Source organism: Penicillium vulpinum, assembly GCF_028829585.1.
Source record: "Penicillium vulpinum strain IBT 29486 chromosome Unknown utg000004l_segment0_segment0, whole genome shotgun sequence".
NCBI classification, from domain to species: Eukaryota; Fungi; Ascomycota; class Eurotiomycetes; order Eurotiales; family Aspergillaceae; genus Penicillium; species Penicillium vulpinum.
Window position 1 is genome coordinate 1,073,616 of NW_026643244.1, and position 21,900 is coordinate 1,095,515.

Below are 21,900 nucleotides of genomic sequence, written 5' to 3' on the forward strand. Positions count from 1 at the left end.
TTTATACCTTTTGAAGATCATAACAAGACATAACAAGACATAACAAGACAGGACTTGCTCCAGACTGTGCCATCACAAGACAGGATTTAGTCCGTCCTGTCTCCGTCACATATATGGTACGGACTCCACAACATCCGTGAATAAATTTGACGACCTCTGACTGGATGGACTTCATGCATTACCCCACGAATTCCACTTCTGTCATGCAGAGTCTAGCTCCCTATTTGGCCTGGATGCATACTATCTCTACCGTCTCGCGGGAACATAAGACATTTCCTGACATCTGATTCTCCGTCTTGGCGCATATTTAGCCAATGTCAAGGTCCAGTTCTAGGGAAAATGCCAAAAAGCCAAGATTCTTAAAGCATTGGCATTGGGGCAGTGCCTGCAACCTTGAAACTTTCTACGCAACTACAAGATCCACCAACCAAAAAAGACGTTCATGACAATTAACGTCGTAGCCGGCTAATTCTCCTTGGAATCATCATCATTTGCTTTCTATGGACTGTTCCAATGGGGTGAGAACCCCCTCACGGACAAGCCATGGAGCACGCTTTGACAATGGAATCACGGTATTTGGGATGAATTTGCAACGTGGAACCTCCGAGATGTATCCGACAGAAATTTTGGGAGAATCCCGGCGGAGTTTAATTATGAGCAACAGTCACTGTTTCAAGCAAGAGATGAAGTCATATGGACTGGGACTGATAGCTCGCCCAAAGCTGTGAATGGGCTCTATGATTGATGGGATTATTGGCGCACTCAAGTTAGCTATTTCCCAGGAGCAAAAATAGATGGTGGGTTAGTTGATAGCATTGGCATTACTATGTAAATTGTCAGAATGATGTAGAATAGACTTGTAGCTAACAAATGGTCAACTTATTTGGATTATAGCAACATCTATAACGGGTAGGCTGGACGGTTAGGTCAGCATCACATATAAAGTGAGTAACAGGCTTAGGAGAGTAGGTGAATGACTTCTTCGTTTATCGATTCTAAGCTACAGGCCAGGTAGATACATAGACCATGATGACTTGGCATTGAATTATGTGTAAAATTGGTTCAATATCTTGCACTAGTCAGAAATAAAAATGCAAAAAGAATATCCATTTGACGCCCGAAGCCCCCTAACAAGAAAATGGCTGTACAAGATAGTTCGCGAGAATCAAGAAGGTAGGACATATGTGCAGCTCAAGGGGCCATAGAAAACAAAAAAAGAAAGAAAGAAAAAGCATTAGGCTAACAATCCCGCTAGTCCATACTCACACAGTAATCGATCACCGCCGAGCTTTCTCATCCTCAATCTGGCTGCGGAGATCCGAAAGGACTTCGTGCCGTTGGGCTAAATGGGTCTTCAAGGCGTCCACCTGTTCCCCAACGGTCTTGACATCTGCCCGGAGCCGCTCCAAATCCTGACCGTCCTTAGCACGGCCAGTACCTTCACGCAATTCCCGCAATTCCCGCTCCTTATACTCCAAGAGCGAAAGCGCCTCCTTCTTAATCAGAACCCAGTTGGGCCGGCCATCATGGCGCGGTCCATCCCGCCTAGACTCGGAGGCTTTATTGGCGGAGTTCAGCTTCTTCTCCAATTCCGCGAGCTCGCGGCGCAGCCGCACCTTCTCCCACTCCTCGTCCTGGATTGTGTCGCTGAAATCCGTTCCCTTAGGCTGGTATGATCCCTTGCCGCCAACGCCCAGACGGCCGAGATAGGTATCGCCGAACTTAGCCTTACGGCCTGTCCGTGTTTCTGTATCGCCATCTGCACCGTAGCGCTGCGCGGGTCGGACCTTATCAACTTGGTAGTCGATCTGGTTGTTCTCGAATGAGGCGCGCAGGGATGCGGGGATGGTACGTGGGATGCGGAAACCCTCGTGGCGGAGGTTCAGGATGTGCAGGAAGGCGAGTGTTGCATCTTTATTAATTGCGGAGGATGCGGAGGGGTTGACCAGGTTCCAAGCGGAGCGGACATCGGTATCGGGGACATCGAGCGATTCGTAGAGTGGTTGTAATTGTTGGACTATGAGGGAATCGTCAGCGGGGTTATTTTCCTGAATGCGCTGTGCGCGCTGTATAGTTTACTCACATTCTACTTGGCCGCGCGAGTTCCGGTTGGCGTCGTAGATCTCAGTGTACTTGTTCTTGTCGTCGGGCTTCATATACCAATCAAAGCCGTCCTTGAGGCCGACCGAGTCGTCGTCGTCTTCTATCCGCTCGAACTCCTCTCGTCCGCCGCTTAGTGCACGGGTCGCATGGACAAGATGTGCTTTGGATTCTGGGACTAGCCAGTCTGGTAGGACATGGGGGACCTCTTGTAGTTCCTGTTTACAGATAAGACGCCGTGTTAGAGCGATTTGGTGATGATTTGAGAGGGTCGATCACTTACGCCGTTGACCAGATCAAAAACTAGGCGCATGGCAACACAGAACTCCTCGAAATCCAGCTCCCCATCTCCGTCAACATCGGCAATGTCCCAGACCTTCTCGAGCTGGTCATCGCGCAGCCGGCTGTTCCTCAGCACGGAGGCGGCCTGGGAGCTGTTGAGGCGTGTTTGGCCATTTGATAATGAGGCAAAGATCTCCCAATATCGCTCAATCTCCCATTGCTCGATCTTTTTGGTAGCCATGATGTATGGAGCTCCGATGAATGGGGTGGTGGATGAGGTGGGAACAATGGGGGGAGAGACTCGGATTTACCTAGTTCCGTCAGGGGCTCTGAGGTCATTGGGCTTCACAATGTAATTATTCTTCTTTATACAACATAGTATTCGTATTGAAGCGTTCATAATTATTATAGTCTATATGATTATATATATTAGAATATGATGTGTTCCTTTCATTATGTGACATGATCTCCCTGTTGAGTAGATGAGCTCGACATCTCCTGCCCCCAGTGATTAAATCTTCGGCGTTATGAATCTTTTATCTCGTCTTTCTTCTGTTGCTTGGCCTTCTCTGCAGCCTCAAGCTGCTCGCTGACTTGGATAATCGCTCGTTCAGCCTCTAACGCAAGCTCCGGTGCATCCAAGATTGTAGCCAACTTCTTGGCATCAGACATCTTCAACAAGACTCGATCCTCACTCCGCTCTATTTCCTCCGCAATCTCCGAATATGGCGTCTCAGTCGTAGTGCCTTCGAGTGTTCCAGATGCGCGTTTGGCATATAGCTTTTCTAGCTCCGGCAATGAGATGGGATTGAGGATGTTCTTTTCAACAAGAAGTTCTAGATGTTTTGAGCCATTCAATGCTGTGTATTCTCGTTAGTTTCATGAACAAGGTCTGTGTAGGAAATTAAACCAACCACGCCAATGGGACCAGCCCCGGTATGCCAAATAGAAAAAGGGAATATTTGGAACACTGCTTTTTATTAGTATATCATATCACCGGAGAAGACCCATAGCATTCACATACATTGGTATCAACCCAATGGGTGCTGTAAATGGCGCAGCAACCAAGCTCCATATCATCTTCTTCCGATGAAGCTCTTGTCTCTCTGTGGCGATCTTGTGTAATACAGACTGAATTCGCTCCAACCGCACCGCGTTACCCGGGAACAACACATCAATCTTGGTCTTTCCATGGTCTCCATTAATTCGCTGCTGTGTTTTGAATGACGGAATGCTTTTCAGGCCCCATTCTTCGTATGGTATCCGTTGCTGGACACTATTGCCCCAGCGAACAAGGTGCATCTTCCATCCTTTGTCGGCTTCCTCCCACTTCGCCCATGTCTCAGCTGCCTTTGTTGTAACCCTATCAAGAATTGAAAGCTCTTTCGCTATGTCCTTGCGAAGGGGTCGCGCGTATATAAGGACTCGTTTTGTCGAGATCGGAATTAGGAAAAGACGCATGGTGAAGGATGTTTAAGAGAATCGACAATCGTTTGATCGCTTGATCGCTTGATCGCGGTAGAAATAAGTTGATCGATATGAAATGGTTCAAAGTAGGAAAGAGAAATAATAGAAGACTTCACAATAAAGAGGGTCGTTGAAACTTTTTAAATTTTTTTTTTCGTGTGGATGAAAAGGGATAGACGCGGGTGTGATCAAGGTATCAATCGAGACGTCATTCCCGTCGCCCTTTTCGTCTTAGGGAGATCATCCTGCCCTGAACATCAACCTCGGCATACACTTCGTACCTTGCACACGGAGCAATTGGGGATTCGCGGGCAAACTGTTGATTGACGTTTCCCGCGACTCCCGAGTTTCAAGTTTCTTGTTCCTTTCCCCTCTACCTATCATGGACAGCTCCACAAATAGCTCTACAGGGCGAATCTTTGATGAGAGGCTGGCAGAGAAGATCCCGACCATACCAGAGGCATCACCGCTGCCAAATCAGCTTACCGTCGATACCAAGTCTGCTGTTCGCAATAAAACCTCCGATTCATCACTTGCGCGTGCAAATGGTCATACAACGGAAGAACTCGCGAACTCCCAACACTTCCCCCTACGATCTCTACCTCGTATGGTCCCATTTAAAGCTCCATTCAATGACCACTCACTAATACCAGGTCATTTGTAGCCTGGATTCGGTCGGTTGATGAGCCGGAAGAGGACGGAGATGAAGCTACGGCAACTGATCGCTTACTTCCTGCCCAACCAAACGGCGCATTTGTCGCTCAGCACAACCACTCGCCCTCATCGTCCAAGACCCAACCTAATCATGCAACCACCAACGGTCTGTTTGAGGAGGAATCCCCATTCCTTAACCGTGAATCGCGCTGGGTGACATTCTCACGAGCCATCCAATACCCCGCCGGGACCGGTAGAGAGGGACAGCATGTCACATCAGAATGGCTGAACGAGAATCACGGTGATTACTTGCAACCATGGCGAGGAAAGCACTTGGAGGGCGATAGTCCGGAGTATCCACTACACAGCGGAGCCCGAAGGGATGTCTGGATCAAGCGTTTTAATAACAAGATTCTGCGAAGCCCGATGATACCCTTGATTCTTCGAATGACTGTTTGGTGCTTCTCACTGTCTGCACTGGCTCTGGGTGGATCGATTCAGCACATGGCTGACCAAGGGAATCGCTCTCTTGGCCCATCGGCATTGATGGCAATCATCGTCGATGCAGTCGCTCTGGTTTACCTCTTATATATCACCTTCGACGAATACACGTCAAAACCCTTGGGTTTGCGCTCTCCCTCGGCTAAAGTACGCCTTCTCCTCTTGGATATATTCTTCATCGTTTTCGATTCTGCCAATCTTAGTTTGGCATTTGCTTCACTTTCTGAGGTGACAGGATCTTGCACCGAAGCGGAGGTCAACCAAGTGGTCGATCCTCGAAATGATGGTATATGTGTGCGACAGAAGGCACTTGCTTCCGTACTTTTGGTTGCGCTCTTGGCTTGGCTCATGACATTTTCGATTAGTGTTCTCCGGTAAGCCCCTTGTCTGTAATTGGCGTAATCGCTCCATTTTCTAACGCTCTGCTAGGCTTGTCGAAAGGGTGACACAGTGATGTCTGGGTCTCGTTAGGTTTGGATTTTTGACTGTTGAGTAAATATACCATTTAAGCGAGACTTGATTTTGCGCAGGCGCAATTTTAGCTAGACGTGCAAAGCAGGGCCATTGACGCCATACAACGGATCTTGACGGAACCAAGCCACATCCTTGATTCTCTGAATCTTTGCTTTCTCTTCCGGTGTCCCATAACACATATCCCACTGTTTTCCGTGTGGATATGCGCCGACCATTTGGAACTCTTCTTGGTTCCCGTAAAGGTCCTCTAGGAGTCGATGACCCACCCCTGCGGATACAATGATCAAATCGCCGCGCTGGACCTGCGGCTCGAATCGATCAGGGTTCTCTTCACCTCCAAAGCAAAGCCGCGCACTCCCCGAAATGACACCGAGCACCTCGTGCGTTGTGGTGTGGAAGTGGGTTTGGCTGTACATGCTATATACCCATTGAGGAATAACCTCGCCTACTGCCTCCAGATGCTTCTTGGGCTCCGTGGATGTGGCATTGAAGGCTCCATGGTATATCATCAGCGGCTTGGATTGGATCGAAGTGTTCGGTAAATGGTGCCACTCGGGGATTTGCCGAGTGGTCACTTGGGTCTTTGACGGTGGACTTATGTCCATTTTGGGTGATCTCTCCGTGTATTCTGCTTTGCTCGTTTTGCACACATAGAGAAGAGAGTTAGATTGGATTAGATAAATCTACAAAGTGTTCCCGAGGTCGGAATACTTCAGGCGCGGAAGTGACGTCATTCACTGTGGCAGTCAATATTACCTTACATTTAGATGGAAAGATGTACTCCGTATGTAGGTTAATATGACAAGTCCAGGTTAATAACACATTGTATAAGATTGAGAATTAGGCGTAATACGTTTGAGAACAACTCGTCTATGCTTTATATTTCTGCTCTGTGCCGCACCTCGTTCGTAGTACATACTGCCTATGTACTTGGTTTTAAACTATCCCTTTAGATCAGGTCTAGATGTATTTCTTGTTGCTTCCTGTCCCTATGCTCCTAGAGAGAAACAATTAATATACAAGAGCTAGAATAATTAAACCCAATCCGTAGGCTTCTAATAAAACCTTGTATCTTATTTATCAACCAAGTCTAGTCCTCTAGGGGATGTGCGTGTGAACATGTCGATTTTGCTGCAATTCAACCCTTGCATTCTCCATTTATCATCTGCAGAAATGTGAGATCTTCAAATGAGTGTCATGCGTTGGGGCCCAGCACCTCTATGATACGTGCTATAAAGTACCACGTCTGGTATGTTGCCATGTTGACACCATATCTTGATAACACAAAATTTTGGATTTAAAGATAGATACACAAGCATTATCCACCATATCCGAGGCAACAAGATGACCCGCAAAACAGGAAAATACGTGGGCCGCTTAGGCGACAAAATCGTGCTCATCGTGGGAGGAACTTCAGGGATTGGATATGCTATCGCAGAGGCCGCACTCGAACACAACGCAATAGTGATTGTGGCTGGATCCAACTCAGTCAAAATGGAGGAGGCTGTCGCCAGACTCAGATGCTCATATCCATCACAATGTTCCAAAACGCGACTGAGAGGGATTACCATTGATCTCGCCGACGGCGAGAACCTGGAGGCCAATGTTCAATCCGTTCTGCGATTTGCCGCCAACGGGGCGAAAATAAACCATGTCATTATCACCGCCGCAGATATGATGCCTCCGCCGCCGCCGCTGGCTGGGATCACTGTCCAGAGTCTTGAGCGATCGGGCCGCATTCGCTATACGGCGCCACTAATATTCGCCAAATATCTACCCCAGTTCATGGACCGAGTTTCTGAAAATTCCATCACTCTGACGAGCGGTGCCCATGGCCATAAGCCTGATCCGGGCTGGTCCGCCATTACTGGCTACATAGGAGCAGTTGAAACGATGATGAAGGGTTTGGCCGTCGATCTGAAGCCTCTCCGCGTGAATGTGGTCTCTCCAGGAGCCATTATGACCGAGGTCGTGCGGCAAATGCTAGGCCCGCACTACGACATGGCGATTCAAATGGCAAAAGAAAAGTCCTTGGTGGGTAGTGCTGGAACTCCAGAGAGCGTAGCTCAGGCATATCTGTATCTTATGAAGGACCCATTTGTCACCGGAACTGTGTTGGAGAGCAACGGGGGCTTGTTGTTGGCTTGAAGAATAAATTTGAGGTGATTCTCATCTATCACGTACATTAGATTCTACTTGCTCAGAAAAAGGCCAACGATACCAAGCTGCTCCATGTCAAGTAGATCAGATGGCCGTTCAGTTAAACACAAGTAGGGCGTGGAAATTGCAAGTCCTAGATGTCCGTTTGGGATCTTCACTCCGACATAATATTCCGTAAATCATGCAATTTACTACGTAGCAATGTTTATGCTATAATTCATAGCGCTGCAGGTATAATGTACAGTGTGCTCGTGCATAGTGTGATTATTGCATTACATTACCCCTTGCCTAATATGGCGCACCAAGCCGCATTATGACTACGGCAACCCCATCCCGATCACGACTAGCGGTGGGAAGAAAGCAGCAGACATGTATTTTTGTTATTTCACGTGGCCTTGTCCTTCGTGGGTGCAATGCATTGGATAGCAGGTACTTGGAAGTTGGTCTTGGCCTTGTCCTGTTCAGTTCTTATATTTGCTGTGAAAACCACTTTGAACCCAAATAGGAACGGCTCGGTGCTATATCGATACTTCAAAAACGCTATGACCATTGAAACGATTCAGAGCCAGTTGCCTGTAGGCGAGGTGGCTAAGGGAGCCTCCACTTCTCCCATTTCCACCACCTTTGACGTGCTGAGTCGATACTACCTCTTCACTGATAGTCATCAGAGGGCTTGGTGGGAGAATACTGGCTGCCTGCTAGACAAGATCCTGGCCTCAGCAGGTTATAGCCCTGCCCGCCGCTTGGAAGCTCTCACATTTTATAGTCAAGTTTTGATTCCACATCTGGGCCCCTATCCGTATGAGTTTCACAGCGCTATTACCCGGAGCGGGCTCCCGCTGGAGTTCAGCGTTAACTACCAGCAACAAGGAAATGTGGACCCGGTGGTTCGTATTGGATTCGAACCCGTCGCTGCAGCGTCTGGAACAGATAAAGACACCTACAACCAGACTCCAGTCGTCGATCTCTTGGACCAACTGGAAAGGCTGAATATATCAGGGTTTGACCCTTCGCTGTTCCGATATTTCTTGGACGCCCATACCGTTAACGCCCACGAAAGAGAGTCGCTGAAGGAAAAGAAGATCGAAGGGAGCGCCCTGACCTCCCAGGCGGCTTTCGGGTTCGACCTGAAGGAGAACACCATCTCCGTCAAAGGCTACACATTCCCTGCTATCAAATGTAATGTCAACGAGAAAGGCTTCGGAAATTTTATAGCCGAATCAATCCAGCCGCTCGCGGCGCAAATGGGTCCCACTCCCTCGTTCGATATGGTGCACGCTTACTTGGAAGAGACAAACGGCTACAGCCAGTTTGCGTTCTGGTCCTTTGACTGTGTTGACCCTGCCAAATCACGCCTCAAGCTCTACAGCTCCCACAACAGCGTTGTCTGGTCTAAGGTAGAGGAGATATGGACCCTCGGTGGGCGTGCCAAGTCTCCTGTCGTCCAAACAGGCCTGGAGTACTTGAAGGAGTTATGGCAATTGACGAAGTTGCCCGAGGGACATCGTGATTTTAGCGGTGGGTTTGACGACGGCAAAGAATCCACCGCCAGTCCAATGGTGTGGAATTACGAGATGAAGAAGGGCGAGGCCAGCCCACTCACGAAGTTTTACTTTCCCATCCACGGAGAGAGTGATCAGAATGTTATCAGTGGCCTGGCACAGTTCTTGTCTCGTATTGGGCTTGCAAAATATGGTGACAACTACGAGGCCACAGTGCAGCACTATTTGTACGAATTCCCTTCCCCTACAGCCTGTCAATCAATCCGCTAACTATGACAGCCCCGAGAGAGATCTGAGTAAAACGGCTCGTCTGACATCTTGGATATCCTTCGCATATACGGAAAAGACGGGGGTTTACCTGAGTGTCTACTACCATTCATCCGATGAGTATCCATGGTTGAAACTAGAGGAGGCCGAAAACCGATGAGCAGTCTTTCATGGTGGATGGATCTAGTCTGATATTCAGCTCGAAGTGATGTCTATCTAGAATAAAGTAAGAAATATCAATTATCATGAATTAAATTATTTAGTATGTTGTGGACCACCTCTTGTTTGACCAACTTGAATAGCACTTCTGCTAATGGCCGAAGAAATCGCTCTACCTACGGGCCAGAGAATGACACTATGTTAGACAGACGTTTCCTCCTTGTTCACCATCAACTAGTCAGATCAATGCGTAATTCTCCCCTGGCTTGCTTGTTCGTCAACTTCCCACAATCGCTCAGTCCTAATTGGTAAGCATTCAATTAACGCGCACTCCCATGCACCATGCTTCAGCTCACAAAGATTTATATCCTAGTATTTGAACAGCACACACCGTCTATCTAGTCCTTGCATGATACAGGTTACATACATGTGTCGAATGGAAAGAGTGTGATGAGTCTGCAAGACAGACAACAATTTTAATCTGCATTGGCCCGACGTAAGGTCAAAGTAGCAGCGAAGCCTGTCAGACCGCATGTTACCTCTTTCGTGAAATGATTGACAGACCTACATATGTACAAATGTATCTATATTTGTAGTGCCAAGTTCCTCTCCTGGATACCCCGCGGGGCTGCCTAACTGGTAATATCGGGCCATTGCTCTCCCGTCTCTCTCTCCCAGATTCATCTATCTGAGATCCAAACCCAACCTGACAATGACTGTCAATCCTCCCACCTCAGTAAAAACCAGAGGCAATGGCGACTCTGAGGTCTCGACACCACTATTCAAGTGCTTCGTCTTCCAGAACATCGCCGAGCAGGCTTGGTGGGAGAAGACTGGGCCACTATTGGCTAAAGTCCTTCAATCCGCCCAATATAGCGTTCAAGATCAGTATCTTTATATGACGCTGTATAGGACTGTCCTGTTGCCTCGGCTCGGCCCGCACCCGCATACGTGGGACTCTTTTATCACATATTCTGGAGTGCCAGTGGAATTCAGCATTAATTTCCAGCAGCATGGTCCTCCAACAGCTCGGATCGGATGGGAGCCCGTGAGCCAGAAGTCTGGCTCTCCAGCGGACCCGATCAATCATGACACTGTCAGCCAGGCAATTGCCACAATGTCCCAACTCAATCTCAATGGATTTGACACTAAGTTCCTCCATCATATGATGAGGTGTCTCACTGCCACCGGCGAAGAAGCTGCCGACGTTGGTCGCGATCAATTGTATCTTACCAGGATGAAGAACCAAGTGTCCTTTGGACTTGACCTCAAGGCTGGAGAGGTCTCTGTAAAGTGCTACTTGTATCCGGCCCTAAAGTCGCACTTGACCGGCAGCTCTTTCAGACAATTGTTAAACGATGCGGTGCATTCTCTCGGCGATGAGGTCTCTTACCCTGCTTTAGATACTATCCACGAATATCTGGAGAGTGGAGGGATGTACAACCAATATTCCTTCATTGGCATTGATTGCACCACCGCTTCCAAGTCTCGTCTCAAAGTATATAACACGATTCAGGACGTGACATGGTCTAAGCTACGAGACATATGGACCCTAGGCGGTCGCTTTGAATCCCATGCCACCACGCAGCGAGGGTTGCAGTTCGTCCAAGAATTCTGGAAGCTTCTCACTTCTGATCAGGTATGTGGTCCAAATTTCCCCCTTTAGAATACTCAGCAACAAATATTGACTCTGTAAATCTAGGACAAAATGGCTGTTGGCATCTGGAGCTACGAACTGGCGCCCGGGTCCACCGACTTCCCCAACCCCAAGTATTATTTCATCATGCACGGCATGAATGACATGGAAAATGCTCAGGCTATTAGCAAGTTTTATGATTCCATTGGATGGCATGACTTGGCCGCAAACTTCGTTGATTCGGTCAAAGGATACTTGTACGATTTCCCTTCTGATTCCATACCTCCTTATTAACCATACTAACCGATTATAAACAGCCCGAACTTTGAATCCGGGGAGACATCAAACTTGATACAATATGTTTCAATGGCCTATTCGGAGAAGACTGGTGTGTATCTGAGTGTTTATTACCACAGTTCCCTGTAAACAGTCACTTCCAAACATGGCATATCTGTTCAGGTTCCTAGGTTGTTTATCATTGAAACTACTTTCTCTTTGCCTTCCCATAAGTTCGGCATGATAAATGGATTGTATAGAAAATCTATTAAAATGGTATAGATGAAACTACCCGACAGGTGAAGTTAGAAATATAGTACAGAGATATTGATATTTTAAAAGTACCAGAAAATGAACTGTAAACGTGTCTAATCTCCAGTAATACGAGTCCATATTTATAGACTTGTCTTCCACTACTATAGCTAGAATCCCTCGATTCATAGATATAGAAGGACAACAAGACCAGATTTTACTGATATATATTCCCATAGGGATGCGAGCGCTCAACAGCCTCCATGTGATTATTCAGCTAGTCTCTAGGTACTCGTGGAACATCTGTGCAGTCCATGATCGCACGCGGTCTATATAGCTATAGTACCGCCTCAGATAAGCCTGCATCCAATCTAATCGACACATGCCTTCTTCATCCCATCGCTCCGAGTTTACTCCCAATCGAGTTAAGAATAAATCGTCAGGATCCAAGCGTCCTTTGAGGGCCAGAAGCCGATCATAGTGGGATCCCCAGAATACCTGCGAAGGGTTGCTTTCGTACGCGAACGGTATGCCCAAGTAGCCTCCCATAGCCCCCTTCTCAAGGGATTGGAGCGCCGGCAACTGCGTCGTCGCTAGCTCACGCTGGATACTATCATAGGCGACCCAATCTGGAGCTGAGGGTAGACTGCGACCCAGAGTTAGGGACATCGATGCAGATCTCCAGGATGGATGAATTGCGCTGTCTGTTATGCCTTTGCGCTCAACAGCGGGCCCGCCGACCATTCCCTCTAGACTTATCACATCTCCGGGCCCGTAACTGAGCTGGGCGAGCGTTTGGCTAATTTGAGAAGGCCCCTGGATTGATGTCATCAAATCTCGCGAAACAAGTCGCGATGCAGTCATCATCCCCAACCCAGCCTGATCCAAGCCTTTGGAAAGCGCAAGATACGTAGACAATCCATCAAAGGCCTCGTCAGAAGACTCCACCGACAACCCACGCTCCTCAATGCGTCTGCGCAGCTTATCAATAGAATCCCGGCTACCCGTGTGGGTATCATTGAGGAGATAGGACTCTATAGTGAGGAATGACTGGTTTCCAGGCAGGACCGGCATCGTAAAAGCCAGGACAGCGTCGCCGCGATCCACCAGGGCAGGGATTGTCTGGAGCAGATCCGTAATGGTATCCCAGAATGCAGAATTGGGTCCATGAGGACTGAAGATATTCAGCTTCGATACAACAGCGGGCACATCGGGGTAGGTGCGGAACGTGACGTGCACGATGACACCAAATGTGCCTCCGCCACCTCCACGAAGGGCCCAGAAGAGATCCTGGTTTTGGTACTGGTTTGCAGTGACATAGACACCCTATAATGCCGCACCTGTCAGAAGTAATTACACCGATTTAAAGCCGCCATACGGGGTGTGGGGAGGACCGACTGGCCACTTACCTGTGCCGTGACAACGCCAATCTCCAACACATTGTCGACCCCCAAGCCTCGCGATGGGGTCAAAATGCCATACCCGCCGCCTTGCATCCAACCACCGGCAATACCGACCGTACTACAGCTTCCTCCCACTACTGTATACCCAGACTCTGCGGCTGCGGAGTAGAGCTCTCCCGTGAGTACCCCAGCCCCCACTGTCACCGCAGGACCCTCTGATGGAACCGATTTACCGGGTGGAGCCCGAGGGATAAATGATTCCACATGATGGATACCCTTGAGACCGGCGGTATGAAGCTGTAGGGAGTTTGGGGCCGATGAACGTCCTGCCAGATCGTGACCAGTGTTGCGAATGGCGAGTCTCAGCCGATGAGAGGCGGCAAATTGAACAACCTCCTTTACTGCTGCCACAGACCGTACATAAGCCGAGTAGTGTGCCACACGACCCTGGTCACATCGACCAACTTCCGGCGGGTCAATAACGTGGCAACTTTCCTTTAGTGGGCGCGAATGTTCCCAGGTGTGTACCTGTAATGCGGCTGTCAAAAGGCGAACGGTTAGTATAGTCAACAGTTGCTTCAAGGAATCTAGGGGATCGGATTAGATTTACCCGGATTTTCAACGCGCCATGTGGTGTTGTGGAAGTGTTGAATCAGCTCACTGCAAGGGCCATTGGAGTATTGTGCTTCATGGCACACAGCTCCAACTGGCCGCAACTGTACCAGATTACCACCGATAGTGCTATTGAGCGCACCCCAAGCCGCCGGTGAGGGCCAGCAATCATCATGTGGGCCACACCGACATCGCGACTCAAGGCTATCAGACAAATAAGGCCTCAGCCCGAGGGCCAGGATCGCAATAATACCACCCAGCCAGAAAGCCATGAAGAGCGATCCAAGATAAAGTGGACCACCATGGGTCAAAGTTTTGGAGTTATAATAACCATGAATGGTCCCAACAATGACGGAAGAGCCAGAGAGGTGCTCAGGTCCAATCTCGAGCTTCAAGAATATGCGTGCCACGTCTTCGCCCCCACATTTCCCATTATGGAACTGGTGAAGATTGACGAGAGCTGAAAAGGCAAGGGATAGGGGGGTGGAGACGCAAGTATCGCCGCACGGTGTCAAGGTAGACGCAAGGGACATAATCCATGGGAATTTTAGACGTGACAGGTGGCCATCCCTCGATTCTTATCGAGTTACGATACGGTTCATTCTAATTGTGGAACTCCAAATTGACCTACCATTTGATTCCGAATCTACGGAGTAATTGAGACGTGTATTGGCAAGAATCATTTTAGATTTTCAGTGCTGTTATTGCCACGGCTGATGAAATAGGTAGGGCTTGGTCCTGCGGATCGGGCCGTGTAATATATCTATCCATGCCCAGGTGGATGTATACTTACTTAGCAGCTTGAATTAAGGCATCGCCCTCCTCGATGCCTGTATCTTTAGATGATTGTGTGGAAAAGAGAACCAAAGGCATATATATTCATGAACGACTTTGACCGGACAAATTTGACTCAATATAGAGTAAATGGTAGACTACGTGTGCTGTGGAAAGACTTCTGTGAACCATTCCTCGCATGTCATAAGGGATTTTCGACCTCCAGAGAGCTTTTTGGCCTCTGTGGCTGTTCTCTTCAGTTCAGCTGCAGTTTGAGATTCGGTGACTCCACACCCAAATATCTCACCCTCCCGGATTTGATAAAACGAAAATACATCTTTCGACTCCTTCAACTCGGGCTTCTCGAAAGCTGGGAACGTTGCCGGGTCTTTGTATCCGATGAATCGTGCTGGCTGCTTCCTGACTGTGATTGCAATGTTAACGGCCCACCGGCGCCAGGAGGGATGGGACGAGAGAATCTGGCATACCTCGGACGAAGGTCTCTACTACGTCTGCAAATGACACGATATCGCCAACGGCTTGGACAGTGCGACGATTCCAACGAGCTGGGTTCAAGAAAATTCCATGAACTAAGTCGCCAAAATCTTCCTCAATGCAGATCCAAGGTACTCTCTCACCACCGCCAATCAGCGGACTGCGTAACGTGAATAATCCATCAGAATCCATCTGCATCGGGAATCCGCCGAACCCTTGGTAGAAGGATGGCATGAGGAAGTCCTCCAAGTACCAAGAACACATGATTGGTGTAAAGGCTTTGAAGGCTGGATTAGCTCGCCCCCAGGACTCGCCCCATGCTTTAACTGTGGTGAATTGGTCAGCATATCCGAAAACTAAAGCTCTTCATCCAATCAATGGGAGCCTAGGGGAGCTGATGTATACCATCCAAGATAGGTGTACGGATTTGGCCATTTGTGAGCTCTCCGGCAGATGGCTGGGAGCTGAAAACAACGTTCGGGATCCCAGTGGCAGCGGAGCTCTGTAAAATGCGGTTCCCAAAGTCCAGTTCATACCGGCCCTCTCTCACATCATCCTAGTGCTAGTCAATCAGGGCTATTCTTACCCAGGTAGAAGCTCATGGGACTAAGGTTAAGCTACCGTGTTTGAATAGCCATTGTTGATGAATATACCCCAGCTGCCAGCGATGGCATCGCGAGTTGAATCGTCATCAAAGCCGTCTGTCTGCACAACGTCTGCCCCCATCGTACGAAGCTCGTTTGCCTTTTTTGATGACCCATCTCGGGTGAGGCATCGCACACGAAACTCGGGGTTTTGGAGAAGGGATCTAGCAACCGAACCTCCCTGTTTACCTACCCAATTGTGTTAAGAACAGCCCGGCAATATTTCCTAGAGCATCCAAGGAAATTAAACAGAATATGGGATATGGTGTGACTTACCCGTAGCTCCAACAACGGTGATTGTCTTGCGTTCGCTAAAAACTGTCATGGCTTTGTATAGAGAAGGGACGAGAAGCTACTATTTGCCTGGCTGCTTAGACTCTAGATAAAGCGAGATGTATTGAACGTCGGTTATTTAGTGGAATAAAAACGGCCTTACTCATCTGAGCGGTACTACCCAGGTAGGTATGGATACGCACACCGTGTCTTGGTCATGTCAGCGGTAATCTATCGATTATGGGAAATCATGTTGGTCGGGGCATTGAAGATAGTACAGAGACGGGAGGGAGAGCGGGGCATAGGTGCGGTGCCCAATGGTCCCGCAAGGGGCCGATCGTTGGCATATCACTTCTTCAACCCATTTATATGGACTTATTTCACCGCATTTACTGTCGAGCGGCGTGCAGGGTGTGACTTGCCAGGTTTGGTTTGGCGTAGCTGGTGGGATCCTGTGTGCAGAGAACAACAGTTCTACCTACCTACTACATATACGCATGTCTACTTCCCCAAGGATCAGCTCCGAGAATATTGAGCTTCTGCGTCGGAATGTGCTGCATATGCCAGAATATTCAAACTGATAAGGAAATCCGATCTTGATACGCGAATCTAGCTCGCGGAGAGACTTGCCTTAGAAGAGACCAAAAGTGCGCTATATAATATTTCTAACATCAAAGGTCTACTATAACACACAATGAAGTGCCCCGAAAATTAGATGTCCCAAGGTCCAGTGCCGGTGCACCGTTCCCAGTTGGGATGAGCAAAAAGACCAAGTCCTAGTTACTGAATTCAACATCTCGACATGGTACAAGTGCCGTGCTAGTCGGCAGATGGATGGTGAAGCTATTTATCCTAATTCTTCATGCTGATGGCGTGCGCTGCTTGATTGACATGCCTCGTAGCTCCATAGATGGGTAACTGGTGGCTTCGTCACACTTCCGGATGTCGAAGTTGATCAGGAAGTGGGCCATGATAATTCGTAGAAGATCCGCAGCTAACTGCTTCCCAGGGCTAGGACAAATCAGCATGAGAACGAGCAACCGTTGGAGGCAAAGGTTGGGTTAGAACTCACCAAGCATGTTTTCCGTCACCAAACTGACGTGTTTTAGGACTGGAGCCAGCAATTTTATAGTTATTCGGTTTGCCTGACTCATGTCCGAGCTTGTGAAATCGCAATGCATCAAACTCTTCCGGTTGATCGTAATGGCGGTCATCCAAATGTAGCTGTGTATTTGGAGCGAAGACAAAAGTTCCCTTCGGTAGTTTTACGCCGTTCTTAAATGTGTAGTCTTTCTTGATGACTCGATGCACTGCGGCTGTGGGAGGGGTTCAGGTAATTGTGCTTTCTAGTAGGAAGTGAAGCAACTTACCTGGACCCACAGGTTGTAGGCGCATGGTTTCCTTAATGAAACTGTCCAGCTTTGTCATTGCCTCAATGGATTCCCTGCCGACGCCTCCATGTTCGCTAATGGCTTGTTCGACTTCGCTGCGAAGAATATCGATGTACTCTGGCCGTTGAGTGAGCTCGTAGAAGGTCTTTGTTAGCACCTGTGTTGCCATCAGCATCTCCAAACTTAGACACATGCGGGGATGTCCGTACCGAACCGGCGGTATGCACTGCGCCGAAGATGGAGGACACTAGCAATCCAGCAACGTCAAATTCGGTATACTCGCCGGGTGTTTCGCGCTGCGTCCACCGCCATACCCATTGCGCAAGCGTCTGTAAGCAATGTTAGGTTCATTATCGCATTGCAAGAAGGGCGGATTGCAAACACAGACCAGCTGGTCGTCTTTGGCATCGGCATTGCGCTTCATGTCCTCGACTATGAGAGTGCTCAGTTCAACTTGCATGCGAGAAGCGGCAAAACGGGGACCCAGCAAGCTACGCGAAGGGTTAGCCAAATCAGATCTGAAGGACGAGGCCGGGGCAGATTAAGTACGGTCTTAATACGCGCGGCAGCCACGCAATTTGATACCCACTCACCGGGACGGCCGAGCCGTATCTCATGAACAACGAGATGGCTTCTGGGTCCCGACAGAGTGGGTGACCGACCAACACTCGGCCAATCATGCGGAGCATCAATGCTAGTGCGACTGAGAGGCAGTTGAACTCCGTCCATTCTGACCCCAGATGTCAATGTTAGCTGACGGCTACGACTCTTCGCGGGACAAGGACGCAATTTACCACCTGGAGAAACGTTGAGTTCGGCCTTCAACCCAAATTCTTGCTCTTTCACGAGCTCCTGGAAGTATGTGGAATCTTTCCCCGTTGTGCGGTTTCTGGACCAAACGACGGCCTTCGAGAGGGCCGCCACGGGAACATGTTTGAGCGAATCTGCGACACCTGGGCAAGTGTACATGGTCTGAAAGAGCTGTGGACACCGTTTGTCAGGATGCTTCTTTGGGGCCATACCGATGTCAAGGAGAACTCACATCTTCACTGACGGCGTCCAGGGATGCATACTCATCGGAAAGGACTTGGTATTCACGGACCATGTCATCGTTGCATACACACACCTCCCATCTGTCCCGTGTCCGTACCTGGAACGCATAATCGCCATGCTGAAGTAATGTCAGCTTTTTCCATAAATAGCGTGTTTATTCCGTGTTACCAACTAACCTTGACATATCCCTCCTGAAGAAGTTGATCACTATTTGCGGGCCACTTTAGCCCAGACCATCTAGACGCCAGAAAACCCTTAGGGCCAACGGCGGGTAGATCGATCTAGTTGAGCATAGTTTAGCCATTGTTGTGGTATCGACGAAGCAGCTTCGGATACATACCCATGAGCGATAATATCGAACCCAGCGAAAAAGCGCCCAGACAGCAAGAAAGCCACCAAGAGCCTTGATTTCAGGAAACCTTCCCAAGTGATGGTAAATGAGAGTTATAATACCTGGGCTGTTCATACTGGCGTGGACATCTAAAGAAAGAAGGTTCTCCAGTCCAAAGTCGGAAAAGGGGGTTTAGAGATTTGAATCAGTTACCATATATTTATTATGATATGTATGGAGCACGTTCATGCATATGCCTCAATACTCTATTGACCGCCTCTGCTACGGAGTAAACATCCCTTCATTCGTGTCACGCCTCTCCTCGCTGACATACCCTTTCCAGCTTGGTGGCGCTCTGAATGGGCCTGAAATGATACCCGAAGACGCCAGGGACTAAGAGGAATGTCCCCAAACCCAAATTGTATGTGCTTGATTCTCCTTACATATTAAACAGTGTGGACATGCACCTCCTGGGACGGCTGAGCCATGCCTTAGAATCAATATTCCGACACAGTGGCCCACGAACACCTAGCGCATGCAGACACCAGTGCTACGAGGAGGCAGTTAAAATCGCACCTACAGGTCTTGTGTCCTGATCGCAGATCATAGATGCATAGCTTAATGCCACAGAAATAACCCGTTATTGCCTAGCTCCCTCGTTTTCTTAGAGATATATATATGTAGTATAAATTTGACAAAACGCCCTATCAGTACGGACTACAGCGGGTGGAATGGACCTGGCCCAATTACAAACACTACCCACCCTTGAATACTCTCAATCTTAAATTGACCGTACTAAAGAACACTTCCATCAATATATGCAGGTGTATATCAACACTAATGAAAGACAATATTCCAAGAAACAATCTACATACTATTCAAAATATCGTATTCATCCTTATATACAAGGTTTCTCGAACTATTAGGATTCGCATTGTCATGATATCCTTTTAAGCGTAAAGATATCAATGTTCAGCAAAAAGAACTACCGCCGAGGAATCCTTTCTATTGGCCTCTAGTTGAAATCCCTGAAAAGCCTACAGCAGTGGTGAATCTAAAGCGAAAGTAGATCGGCTAGGTAGTTTTAAGACAATTTTGTGAGTATGAAAGAGGCAACTCGTCGTCTATTGTTCAACTCGTCGTCTATTGTTCAACTCGTCGTCTATTGTTCAAAACGTAAAGAATGAGAGATATTTGCTGGAGACCATTCCATTATATAGGGATCTACTACGACACATATTTTGCCTCGACACGAGGTAGCAAAATTTCACATGGTAGACACAGTCGACATGCGCTGCCCTCCGTCGCTGGCATGAGTTGAGTGTGTGGACTGCCGAGCGGATCTCTGAGGCATCACATATTCTGAGTTTTGAGGACATGTGCCTTTTTAAACCAGCTTTGAAATGTAGTGAGGCTTCCCTCCTGACCCCGAGCCGACATTGCTGATTCTTTCAAGACTTCCGCGGTCGACATGTCGCTCTCGTGCTCTGCAAACCACCGACCACCACAATAATTCATGTACCAGAACATCTGGCGAGTTTCGATTCGGCACCTTGTACCATTGAGCTTAATACTGGACCAGGATGGCATTTCCTCGTATCGAGCAGGAATTCCAGTGGCTGTAAGTCACGGTGGTCAGTCACATGAAATGACTCGCCGTGTATGAACGCGATAGGAGAAGGAGAGGAGGCGACGCACCTTGTGTGTATGATGCTGCCACGTCAGGCATTGCAATCTGTTGGCTCGTTGCTTGAACCAGCACCTGGTGATATTTGGACGGGTTCAAGAAGATGCCATGCACGATGTCCCCTAGGTCAACCTCACAACTAACCCACGGCATATCCCCCTTGCCCCCATATGGCGGGGTTCTAAAGACCAACTCTTCTGTTTCTGGGTCAGGAATCCAAGGGAAACCACCGAAGGCATCCACAAATGGATCATAGAAGAAGCATTCCATAAAGGAGGCGCATAGGATGGGAGTGAAGCTGGCAAATGCTTTCTTGCGCCCATATTGCTCAACGTAGTATTTGGCTTCAATGCAGATGAGGATCAGCAAATATAACAATACCCGCAAAGGTTCCGCTCCACCTACTCTCAAATCCTTCGATATGCATTCTACCCTTTGTAGCATTTGTGATGGATGGTCCAGAGCTATAGACCACATGCTGGACGGCTGCTTTCTCCGCGGCATCAATTACCGACACGCCAAGATCATAGTCACTAGGGCCATCTAATGACTTCAACGCCTATTCACGCGCATCTTCAGTAAGTTTATATTTCAGAGCATGGGAAAATTGATGTGGAACCTACCTCGTCGTCGGAATTGGTGTTAATAAACATCCCCCAACTGCCAGCCACGGCATTGGCCATCTCGTTTGAGTTGAGTCCATCCGCCCGAACTATCTCTGCCCCAAGCGATGCAATGGCTCGTGCTTTGTCGGATTGAGGATCTCTCGTGATAACACGAACGTGAAAGATATTATCCTTGTGCGCCAGCAAGGAACGTGCCACACTACTGCCCTGGTTCCCTGTGTTTGTCAGCTAATTGTGATGAATTTTGCTCAGCTTCTGCAAGATTATTACCAGTCCCTCCAAATATCGTAATAACTTTCTTCGCTTGAATAGTCATGCTTGCTAGGTACGATGGGCGTAGGATCGATGTCTTGGCTCAATATCAGATTACTTCAGGTTTTTATGCTTGGGATTAATTTCGTTGTCTCGGGATTTATATATATGTTGCCTCAGAGGCTCAATGAAGTCCTCCATTCCTAACATGGATAAGTTTGTCTGCACGAGAACTAAATTAGACATAGTTCAGACCGACTATTCAATCAACTGACCCCAAATGCCTGATGCGTGAAAGATATCCCTAATTACAATGAAACTCTCCCCGACGCATTGCGCAGTAAGAGGACCTACAACCCCTATTTGTCAATTCCAAACCAGGATGAGCAAGCGAGAAAAAGTGTGACGAGGATGCATGAACAGTTGTGGACCACGATATACCTCCCCTTGCATGGAATATACATATGTACTTCCACCCACTACTCCGTATGGAGTAACGTATTTCACATGCGAGCCGCCCACCCCCAAAACACATAGCAAATGCGATATTTCATAACTTCATATTGTAGCAAGCACATTATTGTTTGTTTCCATGGTCACTCGATAGTTATCAATAAGGCTTTTGAAAG

General features: G+C 48.3%; 11 protein-coding genes across 11 annotated transcripts; 4 read left to right on the forward strand and 7 right to left on the reverse strand.

Annotated features, from left to right (window-relative positions):
* Positions 1-1,277: 1,277 nt before the first annotated feature.
* On the reverse strand, positions 1,278-2,623 carry end3 (cytoskeletal adaptor protein SagA; the record flags this gene model as incomplete). Its single annotated transcript, XM_057256650.1, has 3 exons — positions 1,278-2,017; positions 2,084-2,318; positions 2,384-2,623. 3 exons carry the CDS (start codon positions 2,621-2,623, stop codon positions 1,278-1,280), a joined length of 1,215 nt encoding a protein of 404 aa, XP_057104108.1.
* Positions 2,624-2,907: 284 nt separating this feature from the next.
* Positions 2,908-3,843, reverse strand: N7479_008958 (mitochondrial K+-H+ exchange-related family protein; the record flags this gene model as incomplete). Its single annotated transcript, XM_057256651.1, has 3 exons — positions 2,908-3,242; positions 3,297-3,352; positions 3,407-3,843. 3 exons carry the CDS (start codon positions 3,841-3,843, stop codon positions 2,908-2,910), a joined length of 828 nt encoding a protein of 275 aa, XP_057104109.1.
* A 388-nt stretch (positions 3,844-4,231) lies between these two features.
* Positions 4,232-5,458, forward strand: N7479_008959 (phospholipase D regulator; the record flags this gene model as incomplete). Its single annotated transcript, XM_057256652.1, has 3 exons — positions 4,232-4,454; positions 4,514-5,378; positions 5,434-5,458. The coding sequence occupies 3 exons, from the start codon at positions 4,232-4,234 to the stop codon at positions 5,456-5,458; spliced, it is 1,113 nt and encodes a 370-aa protein (XP_057104110.1).
* Positions 5,459-5,546: 88 nt separating this feature from the next.
* On the reverse strand, positions 5,547-6,083 carry N7479_008960 (cupin domain-containing protein; the record flags this gene model as incomplete). Its single annotated transcript, XM_057256653.1, has 1 exon — positions 5,547-6,083. The coding sequence occupies one exon, from the start codon at positions 6,081-6,083 to the stop codon at positions 5,547-5,549; it is 537 nt and encodes a 178-aa protein (XP_057104111.1).
* Positions 6,084-6,822: 739 nt separating this feature from the next.
* On the forward strand, positions 6,823-7,626 carry N7479_008961 (Glucose/ribitol dehydrogenase; the record flags this gene model as incomplete). The annotated part of the gene is made up of 1 exon (XM_057256654.1): positions 6,823-7,626. The coding sequence occupies one exon, from the start codon at positions 6,823-6,825 to the stop codon at positions 7,624-7,626; it is 804 nt and encodes a 267-aa protein (XP_057104112.1).
* A 554-nt stretch (positions 7,627-8,180) lies between these two features.
* N7479_008962 (Aromatic prenyltransferase DMATS type) lies at positions 8,181-9,567 on the forward strand (the record flags this gene model as incomplete). Its single annotated transcript, XM_057256655.1, has 2 exons — positions 8,181-9,367; positions 9,420-9,567. The coding sequence occupies 2 exons, from the start codon at positions 8,181-8,183 to the stop codon at positions 9,565-9,567; spliced, it is 1,335 nt and encodes a 444-aa protein (XP_057104113.1).
* Positions 9,568-10,278: 711 nt separating this feature from the next.
* Positions 10,279-11,628, forward strand: N7479_008963 (Aromatic prenyltransferase DMATS type; the record flags this gene model as incomplete). Its single annotated transcript, XM_057256656.1, has 3 exons — positions 10,279-11,205; positions 11,269-11,459; positions 11,520-11,628. 3 exons carry the CDS (start codon positions 10,279-10,281, stop codon positions 11,626-11,628), a joined length of 1,227 nt encoding a protein of 408 aa, XP_057104114.1.
* Positions 11,629-12,003: 375 nt separating this feature from the next.
* Positions 12,004-14,278, reverse strand: N7479_008964 (FAD-binding oxidoreductase; the record flags this gene model as incomplete). The annotated part of the gene is made up of 3 exons (XM_057256657.1): positions 12,004-13,056; positions 13,140-13,672; positions 13,744-14,278. The coding sequence occupies 3 exons, from the start codon at positions 14,276-14,278 to the stop codon at positions 12,004-12,006; spliced, it is 2,121 nt and encodes a 706-aa protein (XP_057104115.1).
* A 399-nt stretch (positions 14,279-14,677) lies between these two features.
* Positions 14,678-15,983, reverse strand: N7479_008965 (NmrA/HSCARG family protein; the record flags this gene model as incomplete). The annotated part of the gene is made up of 5 exons (XM_057256658.1): positions 14,678-14,943; positions 15,008-15,340; positions 15,420-15,570; positions 15,636-15,847; positions 15,935-15,983. The coding sequence occupies 5 exons, from the start codon at positions 15,981-15,983 to the stop codon at positions 14,678-14,680; spliced, it is 1,011 nt and encodes a 336-aa protein (XP_057104116.1).
* Positions 15,984-16,791: 808 nt separating this feature from the next.
* N7479_008966 (cytochrome P450) lies at positions 16,792-18,841 on the reverse strand (the record flags this gene model as incomplete). The annotated part of the gene is made up of 10 exons (XM_057256659.1): positions 16,792-16,942; positions 17,004-17,247; positions 17,302-17,479; positions 17,532-17,651; positions 17,711-17,813; positions 17,872-18,052; positions 18,117-18,303; positions 18,365-18,493; positions 18,552-18,656; positions 18,716-18,841. 10 exons carry the CDS (start codon positions 18,839-18,841, stop codon positions 16,792-16,794), a joined length of 1,524 nt encoding a protein of 507 aa, XP_057104117.1.
* A 1,218-nt stretch (positions 18,842-20,059) lies between these two features.
* N7479_008967 (NmrA/HSCARG family protein) lies at positions 20,060-21,335 on the reverse strand (the record flags this gene model as incomplete). The annotated part of the gene is made up of 5 exons (XM_057256660.1): positions 20,060-20,325; positions 20,405-20,737; positions 20,799-20,952; positions 21,017-21,234; positions 21,290-21,335. 5 exons carry the CDS (start codon positions 21,333-21,335, stop codon positions 20,060-20,062), a joined length of 1,017 nt encoding a protein of 338 aa, XP_057104118.1.
* Between the last annotated feature and the right edge of the window lie 565 nt (positions 21,336-21,900).